This window comes from Crocuta crocuta, unplaced genomic scaffold, assembly GCF_008692635.1.
Source record: "Crocuta crocuta isolate KB4526 unplaced genomic scaffold, BGI_CrCroc_1.0 scaffold70, whole genome shotgun sequence".
NCBI lineage: Eukaryota > Metazoa > Chordata > Mammalia > Carnivora > Hyaenidae > Crocuta > Crocuta crocuta.
In genome coordinates this window covers 5,712,995-5,728,137 of record NW_027528417.1, presented here as the reverse complement: position 1 = coordinate 5,728,137, position 15,143 = coordinate 5,712,995, and the positions used below count along the sequence as shown (strand labels likewise).

At 42.5% G+C, this 15,143-nt stretch overlaps 1 protein-coding gene and 1 long non-coding RNA gene across 10 annotated transcripts in view; one reads left to right on the top strand and one right to left on the bottom strand.

Moving 5' to 3' along the window:
- ZNF660 (zinc finger protein 660) overlaps window positions 1–15,143 on the bottom strand; it is a 30,791-nt gene that overhangs the window by 6,231 nt on the left and 9,417 nt on the right. For 4 of the 9 annotated variants that reach the window (XM_077754313.1, XM_077754310.1, XM_077754311.1 and 1 more), the window contains exon 6: window positions 11,170–13,225. In XM_077754313.1, the coding sequence (XP_077610439.1) occupies window positions 12,120–13,225 (1,106 nt within the window). In that variant the 3' untranslated portion in view covers window positions 11,170–12,119. The other 5 variants (XM_077754314.1, XM_077754317.1, XM_077754315.1 and 2 more) reach the window with 5 other exon arrangements.
- LOC144223560 (uncharacterized) lies at window positions 5,688–8,733 on the top strand. Its single transcript, XR_013332735.1, has 3 exons — window positions 5,688–6,024; window positions 6,780–6,863; window positions 8,537–8,733. It is a non-coding gene; the product is annotated as an uncharacterized LOC144223560 (long non-coding RNA).

The window sequence follows — 15,143 nt, the reverse complement described above, 5'->3', positions numbered from 1 at the left end:
GGCATATAATCATAAATATATGGTAGATATAATTATGTATCCGACTTCTCCAAGTTTTCATATGTAATCATCCACATTGCTATTTAAATGTCCTAAGATCATTTTGTGACTATATCATACACTACCAATTTGCTAGAGTAGGACATTTCTGTTGCTCCCTGAGGCTTAACCACTACCAATAATGCTATCATGATCACTTTTTTTTAAGTTTATTAATTTATTTTTGAGAGAGAAAAAGAAACTGTGGGGAAGGGGCAGACAGTGAAGGAGTGAGAGAATCTGAAGCAGACTCCAAGCTGTCAGCACAGAGCCCAACTTGGGGTTCGATCCCAATCTCACTTGGGTCGTGAGATCATGACCTGAGCAGAAACCAAGAGTCGGACCCTTAACCGACTGAGCCACCAGGAGCCCCTATCATGATCACTTTAAACAAAGTTTTCTTCCTCCTGAAATATATTCCTAGGATAAAATGTCTGTTGTTTAAATTGCCCAGTCTATAGAATTTTGTTATAGCAAAACAAAAAGCAAGTCCATATAAGCATAAAATATCACACCTACCTTTAAGGAGCTTACAATAGAGTAAATGGCAAAAAACTAAGAAACCAAATTAAAATTTATGAAGTACCCAATCAGGAGATGAAAGGGACTGGGGAAGGGAGTGATTTACTGAGGCCAGGAATGCTCAGGGAAAGATGCCTTCTTGGCTGAGCCCCAGAAGAGGAAGGAATGGTTTCCTCAGAAAGAGATGGAAAATGGCTTGCACAGGGCCAGTGTACTTAGAAATAAGTGGGAGATTACATTATCACATAGCTTCATGATGGCAGGGATTTTGTCCATTTTGTTCACCTTTGTTTTCCCAGCATCTAGCACAGTTCCAGCCATATAGTAGGCATTAAAAAAATTTTTTTTCATGAACAAATGAAGGAATAAAAGAATTAAGTTGCCTGAAGTGATATGAGCCGGAACACTGAAATTATGGGTCATATGTGGATATAATTTGATATATATTATATATTTGATACATAATTTGAAATGAGTACCAACCATTCTCATTTTCTTTCCTGGCTCTATATTCTTTTTTCTACCTTGCTGTTCTATCACTTGTCAAGAATACAGTTTTTCAAGCATCACCATTCATTTTCCCCTAGTCCCCAGACTTCCCTCCACATTCCAGCACATTAATATTTCTCTCGGTGTCATGAAGTAGAAAACAGGAGAGAGGCAGCTGGGTATCCTATGAGTTGCAAATTGAGGCATATAAAAAGAAAGAATCCAAGAGATGCGACCTAAAAGTAGGGTGCCCATACATCCTGGCTGTCCCAGAATGGTGCTGGTTTATACTTGCTATTCCAGCATCATTAACAGCGGTCCCCTGGGGCACCTGGGTGGCTCAGTCAGTTAAGCATCTGACTTCGGCTCAGGTCATGATTTCACCGCTCGTGGGTTCAAGCCCCACGTTGGGCTCTGTGCTGATAGCTAAGAGCCTGGANAACAGCGGCCCCCTTAACTAACAAAAGTATACCAGGTTTGAACAGTAAGTTTTATATCATCCTACATAAAAGTGAAATTAGAAATAGAATGCTTTAGGGTATAATATTGTAACTCAACTATACTTCACGTAAAAATCTTTTTTTTTTCTATTCATGNGTGCAAACATATGATATTTGTCCTTCTCTGCCTGACTTACTTCACTCAGCATAACACCCTCAAGGTCCATCCATGTTGCTACACATGGCCAGATTTCATTGTTTCTCATTGCCATGTAGTATTCCATGGTATAGATAAACCACATCTTCTTGATCCATTCATCTGTTGATGGACACTTAGGCTCTTTCCATGTTTTAGCTATTGTGGAGAGTGCTGCTATGAACATTGGGGTACACACATAAAAATCTTAAAAAAAAAAAAAAAAGAAAAGAAAAGAATGCTTTAGGAAGATTAGCCTGGATGGGTTAGAGGTGAAAAAAAGGAACAGAGAAAAGGAAATGAGTTGGGAGACAACTTTAGGAATGCAGTACATGTGACCATTAGAGGGCCTGCCACTATCTAGGTGCCCAATAAATGTTTGTTGAATGAATGAACAAATGAATAAGATAGTGAGACCCCAGGCCATGATCAATACAGGATAGAGAACAATGAAGTCCAGGTATTTCCAGGAAAGCATACACTTTTATCAGACTGGATACAGAGGATGGACTAAAAGAAAGAGTTCAAGGTTATCAGATCCAGGTCTACATACCAACAATGGCAGTGTCACTAAGAAAGATGAAGATGTAAGAAAACACTTTGGACAAGAAGAGGAAGAATATGTCAGGAATGCAAACTTAAGAATAAGAGGTGACAGAAGAAGTCATGCAAAAGTATAAGCTCACTGAGCTGGAGATTTTGATTAGATGAGCAGGAAGGGAAAAAGAGAAATGCACAAGGGTGTGCTGTAAGGAAGCCCAGGGTGCTTCTGGGGGACCTGAGAAGGAAGCAAGAGTTATCAGATCAGGGAGAGCCAATCTGAGAAACTGGTCAAAAGGAAACCTAACTATCTGTCCTCTGCCTGACTGGATGAAAAATCCCCTCAGAAAACCTGGAAGAATTCCCAGGCTGGGAAAGTGAACTCTTGGCTGGAGACATAAAGGGACAGATGAGACCACAGAGCCAGCAGGACACTAGAGATATCCAAGTAATTGTGCATAAAACTAAATGGATGAGAACCAATGAGGCCCCCCAGACTTCTGACCCTCAAATCCCTGAGGCAGATGGGTGAGTGTTCAATCTCAGGACCACCAATCATTTCAGGCTGTGAGAAACTCACAAACGGCAGAAAGAGAAAGAAGTTTTACCTTAGGAGGTTGTATTCCTTTAATTCACCAGCGTCACCTGCCTGTTCAGGTCCCTCTGAGCAGTGGTCACATGGCCCTTGGTCACTGATTAGCTGCAACGGAGTGAGGAATAAGAAGGAATACCCGAAATATTCCAGACAGATGAATGAAATATAAAAATGACAGCGCCTAGGTGGCTCAGTCAGTTAAACATCTGACTTCGGCTCAGGTCATGGTCTCATGGTTCATAAGCTCAAGTCCTGCATCTGGTGAGCTCGAGCCCCACTTCAGGTGAGCCCTGCTTCCCTCTCTCTCTCTGTCTCTCGCTCTCTGCCCTTTATGGGACTCTCTCACTAGCTCTTTCTCCCTCTCTGTTTCTGCCCCTCGCTCACTCGCACCCTCTCTCTCAAATAAATAAATAAATAAATAAATAAATAAATAAATAAAAATTTTAATATTGAAAGGAAGGAGTACCTGGGTGGCTCAGTCAGTTGAGCATCCAGCTTCGGCTCAGGTCATGATCTCATGGTTTGTGAGTTTGAGCCCCGCATTAGGCTCACTGCTGTCAGCACAGAGCCTGCTTCAGATCCTCTGTCCCTGTCCCTCCCCCACTTTCTCTCTCAAAAATGAATAAAACAATTTTTTTTAAACTGAAAGGAAAAAAATAAAAGAACTGGGAGAAAATATCAGAGGGACTACTTGTTCTCATGAGGAAAAAGGCCTGTGCCTTAAACATAAAACAAAGCCTGACATCATGACCAAATTGGATAGATTTTACTATACAGAAATTTCTGTACTTCGAGAAAACACCTTAACAAATCTGTAATATAAACTAGGGTTGCCTTATACTAGAATTAATTGGGTGTATGCCTGTGTCACTCTTCCTCACAAGTACACATTCAGCTCTAAGCCCCAAAGAGCAAGGCCCATGGTATTCATATGTGGACCTTAGCACAAAGAAGGCTAAGTAAATGTTGTATGATTTGAAATGCTAAACAAGTTCAAGATTCTTAATTCCATCTGGGTGTAGGGATGGTGAGAATTGCATCTGACCTCCACTTGTTCATCCCTTTTGTGCCTCATAATTGTCTGAACACCATGACAGTATATTTGCAATCTCAGCAATGCTATCTCAATGTGGCCATCCAGTGGCCCCAATTCCCCGAGAAACTGACCTAGTCAGGGATTCTCAGAATGTCAAAGCTAGAATGAATCGTCCAGACACCACCTCCTGGTGTCCAATATTAAACTGTAGTGATGGGGAAACTCAAACTTAGAAAAAAGGCTGCGACTCAAGTCCAAGTCTCCTGACACCCAAATTTGAGTTCAACTGTATTACCTTTCCTCCCAAACTCTACTCCTCAAGGTTCAGAGGCCCCACTCCCACTTCTCTGCTTCTTTCCTCCTCAAAAAACAGCCATCCAGAAGTGCTCCCTTTCAGCTGTGGTCTCCTTTCTCTACCATGTAGGATTCACATTGTCCCCAGATAACACATTTCACAGTATAGGTCTCACCTGCCCAGAACAGACAGCCTCACTCCCAAAGATCAGCCCAGCACAAATCTTGCCTGATATCTTCCTTGGGCTTGTTGAGGAAGTTCCTAATGGGATGTTGAATCACTGTAAACAGATAGAAATGATTGAGTTCTTGGAGAGCTCAACTCCAAGTGGACACTCAGGGCAGTGTCACATACCTGGGTAACTTCCTTTCCCATAGAACTGTGAGCAGTAAGGATGACAAGTCCCATTCTGAAGATGAGGAAATGAAGCTCCCAGAGGATGAATGACTTGCCAAAGGTTGTGTGGCTGGTGAGAGTCAAATCGGTGATTGAAGGTAATCCTCATTCTATCAAACTACGTTGCTCCTTTTCTCTCTTTGATACCTAAAAGTTCCCATATTCTTCTCTAACTGCAAAATACATTCCAACTGCAATCCAGCTTTTTCCAGCAAACATTCTCAGCAGATGGATGAGGCGGGAACTTTGCTGAGTCAAGTATCTTTAGAAAAAACTAAGCCTTTAAAGGAAGGATAAGAGGAGAATGTTGTTTTTTTTTTTAAAACAATTACCTATTTCTTAGAATTACTAGCCCTCACAATTTGTTTTGTGTTTTCACCCCCTCCAGATTCCCAGACTCAGCTTCTAACCCTTCAAGCTTATTACATTTCTTCCCTACCAGAAAATACCTCTGTTTTGTCCACAACTGTAACCACAGTGGTAGGTGCTCAATAACGATTTGTTGAGTGAGTGAGTGAGTGAGTGAGTGAGTGAGTGAGTGAGTGAATGAATGAGCAACCTTAGGCAAAACCCTGTCCTCCTCTCTTGAGCTCCTTTCCTCACTGGGAACACAGCGGTCCCGGGGCTGGGCCGGTGTTCCGATTCAAATCGGGTTGAAGAGGGGTTGAGGAGTCCTTTGAGCCTGGCTGGGACCTCGACGGCTGTGACCAAGACACCTGCTGACGAGGGGCGGGGATGACAAAGTTGGGTAACCACTACCGGCTCTGCCAGGGCGCGCAGCTATACGCGGGGTGAGAGAGGAGACCCCGGACAAAGGGGCAGCCCCGAACGAGCGGAGGGTGAGGCCCACGGAGAGGCCCACAACTACCCAAGGGGACACCGCCTCCCTGTCGCCGAAGCGTGCTGCCACCAGCGAGGCCCGGCCCCCGGGCGGTGACCCCACTCTCCCCCAGAACGCGGACCGAACCCCCACTCCGGGCTGCCACATACCCCTCACCGCAAGCGCCCGACCCACATCTTGGAACACAGCGGACGAGGAACTGCGTCACTGCCTCCCCGCTAACTCCCATCCTTACCCTCCGGCCCTTCTAGGCATCTGGAGGTTTCCGCATCTCTGTGCCCCGGAGGCTGGAGCCTCCCGCCCCCTCCCGAGACCTCTGGCCCCGCCTCCCGCCCAGTTTTTGCCCAAGCGTTGGCTCAGAGGACGAAAGGGCTTGGAGAGTTCAGACCATTAAATCCAGAAGGCTCTAAAAGGGGTGGGGCCAGGGAAAGAGACTTGGTGAGGGCGGGAAGAGGAACCAATCAGCTGAGAAGCCCCTCTCCATCCGAGAGGCTCCCTGAAGTCACGTTCATCGTTCGCTCCGCAGATCCCGTGCCTTTCAGCCTCAAAGCCAGGTTCAGTTACCGCTTGCCGGCCATGTAGAAGAAGACGTGTTGGGTGCCTACTATGTCACTGTTTTAAACACTGCAGATGAGGTAGTGAAGGTGAACTGGCTGCCTCATGAGGCTTACTTTCGAGTCAAGGGATGCAATGATAAATACATCTGGGGGAAGAATATTCCTAACAAAGGGAACATCAGGAGCAAAGGCCTCGTAATCAGGAGGGAGGTGGGGCACACATTTCAGTCCTTATAGACCATGAGGGCTTTGGATGCTTCACGAATAATATTGGAGGGTTTTGGAACCAAGGAGTGACAATGACCTTAACCTTTTTCTTTTCTTGCCACATATTCGTTTATTAGCTATTAGATACAAAAGAAGCCAACCAACTTGTTCCTACAAACTCTGTTTCTTTCTGGTCCCTGGTCATTCTGACAAAAACCTGACGTGGAAGTTTCACTAGCAGACATAATATTAAAAAAATTTCCTTTGTCTGGTCTGCTGAGAACAGTCTGTAGGTGGGTGAGAGTAGAAGCTGGGAGATTAAGACGCTGTTGTGGTATTCCAGATGAGAAACAATGACAGCTTGGATTAATTTAGAAATCATGGAGGTGACAAGAAATGGTTCTGGGTATAAACTCGATCCTTGAACAATGCAGGGGATAGGGACACTGACTCTGTGTAGTAAAAAATCCACATATCACTTTTGACTCCCTCCAAACTTTAGTGTTAAGCCTGTTGACTAGAAGGCTCACAGATAAGTTAATTCATACTTTTGTATGTTATATGTATTATGTACTGAATCTTTAACATTAATACTTGATTTTTTCTTAATTTATTTTTATTCATAGGCTACACGGTTCTTCTGTGAGTTTTCTCAAATTGCCCTACACCTCCATGTTCTTCCAGTAAATTTATTGAAAAAACACCCACATGTAAGTAGACCCATTCAAACCTGTGTTCAAGGGTCAACTATATTTTGAAGGCATGGTCAACATGATTTGCTCAATGAATTGTTTGTTGCTTAAGGATGACTCTACAGTCACTGAGGTAAGCAGCCAGAGTAATTTTACCTTTTAGAAATAGAGTGGTCTGAAAGAAGAATGGTTTTAGGGAGAAGGACCAATAGTTTTGTTTTGGATGTGTTAAGTCAAAGATGTCAACTAGGCATCCAAGTGGAAATGTCAAACAGGCAGTTGGAATAAGAGCGTACCAGGAGCTCTCTTAACCGTTAGCTCATGTAGGTGGGACAATCCTGCCGCATTTCAAGGAGACTGAGAAACAGAGATTCAGAGAAATGATAAGACTTATACATGTTCACAACCCTCAGTTGATCCTGGAAATAGAACTCAGGTCCACGACACTATTGTCACTATATCAGGAAACACTCAAGAAAAATACTCATGTACATTAAGACAGTTATGACCAATTAAGTCTAGCTTTTCCTGTATTCTTTTATTTGAGGGAAGGGTCATTAATTCTGACTCAAGATGTTAACTCCAAGTTTGGTCCCAGGAGATAATGATTACTCATTAATATTCTAGACCAGTTGTTCTCAAATTTTAGAAAGCATAAGAATCACTTGGACCCATGTTAAAAATCCAAGTTCCAGGGGTGCCTGGGTGGCTCAGCCAGTTAAGCATCTCTTTTAATTTTTTTGTAATGCTTATTAACTTTTGAGAAGTGGGAGAAGCAGAGGCAGGGAGAGGATCTGATGTGGGCTCTGTGATGACAGCAGGGAGCCCGATGCAGTGCTTGAACTCATGAACCCTAAGATCATGATCTGAGCCAAAGTTGGACACTTTACCAATTGAGCCACCCAGGCACCCCAAGCATCTGATTTTTTATTTCAACTCAGGTCATGATCTCACAGTTCATTGGATCAAGTGCCACACTGGGCTCTGTACTGTCAGTGTGGAGCCTGGTTGGGATTCTCTCTCTCTATGATCCTCCCCTGCTAGTGCATGCTCTCTCTCAAAGATAAATACACTTAAAAAAAAAATACAAATTTCAGTGCCCCTCATTCAACTTGTTGCCTTTATCTACAAGCATTTTTTCTTTTCTGACAAAAATCTATTCATTCAGTCCAAAATGACATCACTGTTCAGAATCAGGGTATTTTGAGGGACACAATTGCCTAAATATTCAGCAATTTCCATCTTTATCATGACATTGCCAACTAAAGAAATTCCAACTCATATTTGGGTAAATGAAGTCAAGATCCAATTAGTCAGGTCTTATTTTATTGGTCAAAACAGTGATAATGCAGTGCTTCCCTTTGGAAATTCACAATCTATGTGAAGATAGGTCTCTCAGTCTATTAGAAAGGATCAAGATACTTTACTTCAAGTGATATATGCACCCCTATGTTTATTGTAGCATTATTTACAATAGCTAGGAAATGGAAGCAATCTGTGTGCATTGATGGATGAATAAACAAACATGTGCTATTGATAGATGAATGCAAAAAGCTTCTTGTTTGGGACAGGGCAGATAGGACACACCTTATACTTACAGTACAAGCTGTTCATTAACTTTTACTCTCTCATATTGCTCTGGACAAATCAGAGGTCCCTGACCAGATGTACAACTTCTCTTATTCTTGCAGATAGTTAGAATTGCCCAGCTGTGCCTGATCCTATTGTTCAAGTATCCCACACGTTCACTCTCAGAGGAATAGTTGGGGAACCCGAGATGAGGTGAATTGTCTAGTGTCTTTCCAAGTGGCTCTCTAAAGTCTCTTAAAGAAAAACCACAACTATCTCATTGCTCCAGTGCTCACTAGGATAGATGTCCATAATAAACATACAGCTCAGAGAATCCAGTTGTTAGTGGTTTTATATTTAGCAACATGGCAGCTGTCATGGTCACCTTTTCCATAAATGGCCTCATATCCTAGGGGCACCAGTGTTGTGGTTCCCAAGGGAAAGCCTGAGTGTCATCAAGTTTTGCTCACTGCCCAAGCAGCCTAAATGCTGACCAGAGAGTCTCACTGGTGGTGTCTTCTTGACATCAGGACATGCTCTATGACTTGCCACGGCCGCTACAGTTATGATGTAATTGCATTTTTCTGACCCCTCCACCCTTGGGAAGCAACAGAGACAGTCATAGACATAGACAGCAACACAGAATCTCAGTAGAGGGATATAACATTTTTCAATTTTCTTCCAAAATGGGACTGAAAGTATATAATTAATGTATACAATCTAAAGGCTGGGCATGTACATTTGTGCCCCATGGCCCTGAACATGCAGCTATGGTTACCACTCCCTCTTCAGTCTGAGGAAGATATACATTGACCTGTGATTACTTTGTCTAATGATCTCACTATAGCCAAATCTTGCGTAGCTATTGGCTCTGTGCATCTCCATCCACAATCCATATGGGACCAAGTTGGGAAACTGAATATCTGTAAATGTATCATTCATATAGAAGACAATGCAACTAGAAGGGATCTGGGAGAAAAGCCTGTTAGATTATCAGAAAATGTCACCTGTACATTCATTTCTAGAAACTTTTTTAAGTCTATAACCGGGCCACCTAAGGTGGGAAAAAAAAACAACAACAACATTGTTTTTAATGAGCCAACAAGCAAAACACAAGCAAAACTTGAGGAAGACCCACAGGTCAGAAAAGGGGTGGGTCATCATACAGTTCTTTTTTATTGTGTTTTCATGTAAAGCATTCACATGCCTTAACACGGGGTCCATACCTCATCTTACTTGGCTCTGTGCATACATAAGTGGGAAGACTGTTGTGGTTCAGTGAGGAACATCTACATTGTCCTATTCTAGGTCAAATAGTCGCACCATTAGTTACCCAGAGCCAGCTGACATGACACCTTCCCTTTACAGAGCTGGAACAAGTGCTTCCACAAGCCAGAAAATGTCCTGATGTTAGGGTCAGGGGATGTTTTTTCCATGAAGCAAAAGCTACCCTGTAAATACTCACAATTTGTCCCTAACAACTAGAGGTTTTCATGAAGTGAAAGTTTTCATGAAAGTATCCTTCGTAGCACTCCAGGAGGTTAATACCTTGACAGAAATGTCTCCCATTTAGTATAGAAATGGGTACTGAGTATTGTCTTACTCAGTAACTTTTTAGTACCCATGGTCTTTTGACCTTTCCTACTAGATTTAAAAGCTGAATAATTAGGGTTGGGGATGTAGAGTATAGATATATATATATTTTGTGCATAAGAGGTAAGAGGATAATGTGCGTATGAGGTAAGAGGGTAAGTGTCCAGTTCCTAGCACCTTTAACATCATATCTGACCACTTAAACTACCTCTTGGGTATAAATGTAGACTAATTTTTAAAAATAAAGTGGCAGTCCTTAATGCCACTATTTAACAGTCCAGTAGAAATGATTCCCAGATATATATTACCAAAATTTACACAGGGAGAAACCTAAAGACTACACCACTGAAGACATCAAAATGTTGCTACAGATTTGTCCCCCTCAATTAGCTCCTCCTCAAAAAAGGCCACTATTTTCAGCCTTCAAGGAATAATTCCGGTATTATGCAAACTATTTCCAAAAACAAAAAAGAAATAAACTTTCCATATACATTTTGGAAAGCCAGCAAAACCTTACTAAGTTAAATCTAGTTCTCTATATTTAAAAAAAATCACCACAAACAAGTGGATTTTATTCCAGGACTTCAAGGAAACTTCAATGATTTGGAACCTTGTCAAAAAATATGAATTACAGAAAGAATAAAGGACATATACCAACATTTTTTTTTAAACTTAATAGAATTTAACAACTCTACATGCAACAATTGCTATAGTGGGTACTATGTGCCAAGTGCTGTTCTAAATGCCTTGCACTTACTTATGAACTAATTTTATACTCACAACCATAGCTGTAGTTTACAGTTGGAAGAACTGACACACAAGGAAGCTCGGTGACTTGCCCAGGGCCAAACACTCTAGTAAGTGATGGAGTCAGGATTTGAGTTAGGGTTACTAGGCCCAAAATCAGTGTTCTTAACTACAGTACTATCTTGCTTTTTCTAAAAGCAGGAATACAAGGAAATTTCCTAAACACAATAAAGTATTAGAAACCAATAATGAAGTAACGGTGGTAAGATGTCCAGGAATACATGTAGAAGTTCTCAATGAGGCCCCCATAAGTGATATTCTACAATGAGATGTCGCTTCCATCTTTAGAAGCTTCTAGTCTAGCTAGGGTAAGGAAGGGATATCAGGCCCAATTTAAGGACGGTCCACGTAGAGAGCAGAATTTTAAAAAATTATTTATTAAACTACTATATGAAAATTATTATCTCCATGGTAAAAGAAATAGATACCATACCTAGCCTCAAAGAGCCTACAATAAGTTGATATGAAAGTATACACATACACATTGAGAAGAATTGACAAGGTAATTTAACAACAATTGCACCAGCTAATTGGAAGCAGTGAGGTCAAATGAATATATATTTAAGAAGGATGAAGACATTTCAAGAAAGAGGGATCTGGAAGGACCTAAGGAACATATATTAGCAGATGGGAAGAAAAGGTTTTATAGGTAAGGAACACAAGTGATAAGGGTCTGGATTATAGTGGAAGTTTAAAATCTATATAGGGATGGGGCACATGGGTGGCTCAGTTGGTTAAGCATCCGACTTGGGCTCAGGTCATGATATTACAGCTCGTGAGTTCGAGCCCCACGATGGGCTCTGTGCTGACACCTCGGAGCCTGGAACCTGCTTCAGAATCTGTATCTCCCTCTCTCTACCTCTCTCCCTCTCCTGCTCTGTCTCTCTCTCCTTCAAAAATAAACATAAAAATATTTTTAATATATATTTGGAGAAATTTGCCAAGAGAAAGGAAAAAATGAATCTGACTTAGAAAATGAATTATGTAGTTGGTAAAATGGAGGAGGTACAGTACACTAAGAAACACAATCTCTGTCCTCAAGAAGCACACAATCTGATTATGGGATACATAACTGAGAAACCAGATTTTCTCAACAAATTAAATGGAAAAAAAATGGACAAACGAATAAAGGAACTTACAAGTACATGAAATGTATAGTCCTTACTTTACTCCCACTTTCCTACCTTCATGACCCACCAGAAAGTATGCAAAGAATGGCACATTTTGAGGAGCAGTTTTAAGACATCAGGATGCGCATCCTTCATATTAAAAAGCTCAATTCAAAGTTCCGAAGAAAATCAGGTCTTAACAAACCGAGCGAGCCAGACCTGAATGTTTGTCTCCAGTGTGAGTTCGCTGGTGGTGATTAAAAGTGGAACGCTGACTGAAGGCTTTCCCACACTCAATACATTCATAGGGCTTCTCTCCAGTGTGAACCCTCTGATGTACAATGAGCTGTGAGCTGTCACTAAAAGCTTTCCCACAATCGCTACATTTATAGGGTTTCTCCCCAGTATGGGTTCTTTGATGTACCATGAGACTGGAGCTATAACTGAAGACCTTCCCACACTCATTACATTCATAAGGCTTCTCACCAGTGTGAATTCTCTGGTGTATGATGAGGTGAGAGTTTTGATTAAAGGATTTTCCACATTCATTGCATTTATAGGGCTTTTCACCTGTGTGAAGTCTCTGATGTCGAATAAGACATTTACTGAGACTGAACGCTTTACCACACTCATTACATTCAAAAGGTTTTTCTCCAGTATGAATTCGCTCATGGTCAACAAGTTGAGAGTTTTGATTGAAAGCTTTACCACACTCACTACATTTGTACGGTTTCTCACCATTATGGAGTCTCTGGTGTTGGATGAGATGGGAGCTGTGTCGGTAAGTCTTTCCACACTCACTGCACTCGTAGGGTTTCTCCCCTGTGTGGGTTCTCAGATGAACTATGAGCTGAGAGGTCTGCCTGAAAGTCTTACCACACTCATTACACTCATACGGTTTCTCTCCAGTGTGGATTCTCTGGTGCCCAATGAAGTGTGAGTTCCGATTGAAAGCTTTACCACATTCATCACACTGGTAAAATTTCTGTCCCTTGAGGACTCTCTGATGTTCTGTAGCACTAGAGGACAGATTTGGTTCCTTATATTCATCAAACCCATCTTTTGTGGATTTACCTTTATCCTCGTGTGTGACTTTGAAGAAATCACTTTCCAGTCTGCTCCCTTCCTCATCTGAGGGTGGCCCTTCCAGCTTCTCTAAAGCACCATCACAGGCAGTTCCTGCCTCTGGTTCCCTAGAAACCACCCCACACAGGCCTCCCGATGTTCCATCAGATGACCCCAGGCCTTTAGAAACTTCCTGCTTTGTAGGCAAATCTGGACACTCCATCCTAGTCTCACTCGCTGCCAAAAGAGAGAAGAATTTATTCATTTTTTGTCCTGTTAAGGAAACAGAATCATCAGGAGTCTACATACCTGAAAAAAACCATCATATTAGGGGACACATTAAGAGGTGACACATTAGGAACAGGACAAAAGTGGAAATTAGTTCAAGTTTTCTTCACGGACAGAAAGATGAAGAGGGAATGGATGATTGGTAGGAGAGGGTGGACAGACTCTGTCCTGATAGTTCTTAATTGCTCCAATTAAAAAAAATTCGATGCAAAAGAGCAATTAGGGGCATCTGAGTGGCTCAGTCAGTTATGCGTCATACTCTTGATATTGGTTCAGAATGTGATCTTGTAGTCATCGGATTGAGTCATGGGCTGGGCTCCAGGCAAGCAGAGACTGCTTGGGATGTACTATCCCCCTCTCTCTGCCCCTCCCCAACTTGCACTCTTTCTCACTCTCAAAATAAATAAATAACTTAAAAGGAAAAAAAAGGAGAGCAACGGGAGGGCAGGAGAGCAGACTGTAAAGACAGTCACGTAGTAAAATGATGAAGTCTAACATCCTTTCCACCCTGCCACTGTATGGTTCTCCGCAGAGATACACAGGAGAGAGAGGAATAGAAAATACCTCAAGTCAAATGTGAGAAACAGTGTGGGTAAACACAATTAGGATACAAACGTACTAAAAAAAAGTGATTCTCAGGGCACCTGGGTGGCTCAGTCAGTTAGGCGTCCGACTTCAGCTCAGGTGATGATCTCACCGTCCCTGAGCTCAGAGCCTGGAGCCGGCTTCAGATTCTGTGTCTCCCACTCTCTCTGTCCCTCAGCCATTCATGTTCTGTCTTTCTCGGTCTCTCAAAAAATGAATATACATTTTAAATAATTTTTAAAAAAGTGATTCTTATGTGAGGCCAATGACAAGATTTAGAGAAGCCACAGGTTCAGAAAAACAATGAAGGGGACACCAGAACTCTAAAAGTGGGGATCCCCTAGTCCCTGGGACACTGAACTGGTAGAAGGCTCTACTGAAAGTACTGCTTTCTTATAAAAATAAAGGGATCAATAATTTGAAATATGAATCAAAATATGTCTTTGGTATCTGGATAATCTGGAAATCATAGGAAACTGAACAGTTCAATATTTCCTCTGGAATCTAGAAAAGATGGGAGGGAGCAAGCAAGCAGTCATGGCTAAACACAAAAATGGTGGTTCCGTTTAATCACATCTGAGGCAGGGACACAACCCATCATGGCAATGTCAGCACATGGAAAGTTATAGATAACGGGTTCCTTGACTCCTAAGCCCACCCACCCTCTTCAGATTGGACTACTGTCCTAGACGTGCATCCAGGGAACCTGACCCCAAAACCTCCCCTTCCAGGAAGCTGTCCCGCCTCAGCCTTGCCTGAAGGCGAAGCTGAGGCAGCCGTGCTTTGGGCCAAGTAACTGGTCTCATTACATCTCAGACCACGACTGACTGGACCAGGGCACCAGCCCCAAGTGTAGCTTCTCTGTACCTCACACATCAGCCTCTGCTGTGGCCACGAGCAAAGTTCTGCCCACATAGAGATGAGACTGAATGGCTGAACCACCCTTGGAGTCCCTCTCCAAGTAAATCTGCAACTGGAAATAGGGCAAAATAAAGAAAACGAAAACACGTAGGAGCTCTAAGCTGACATGAGGCATGGAGAGAGGCCAAGCCATCAGGAGCCCCGGCGTGCAGAAAGTACAGGGGAACAGAAAGTCTACTCAGGAAGACACTACGAGAGGACAAAAGATTCAGAGTGAAGAAAACGGGCAGCAGCGCGAGGAGAAAACAGATACTACATTCCCCAGCATAAAAAGTATTTGCTGTGGTTGCTGAGGACCCTGAGCTGCCCTGGGTCAGGGCCCAGGCTCCATGAGCCCCGTTTCCCCAAGGATGGTCTAGCT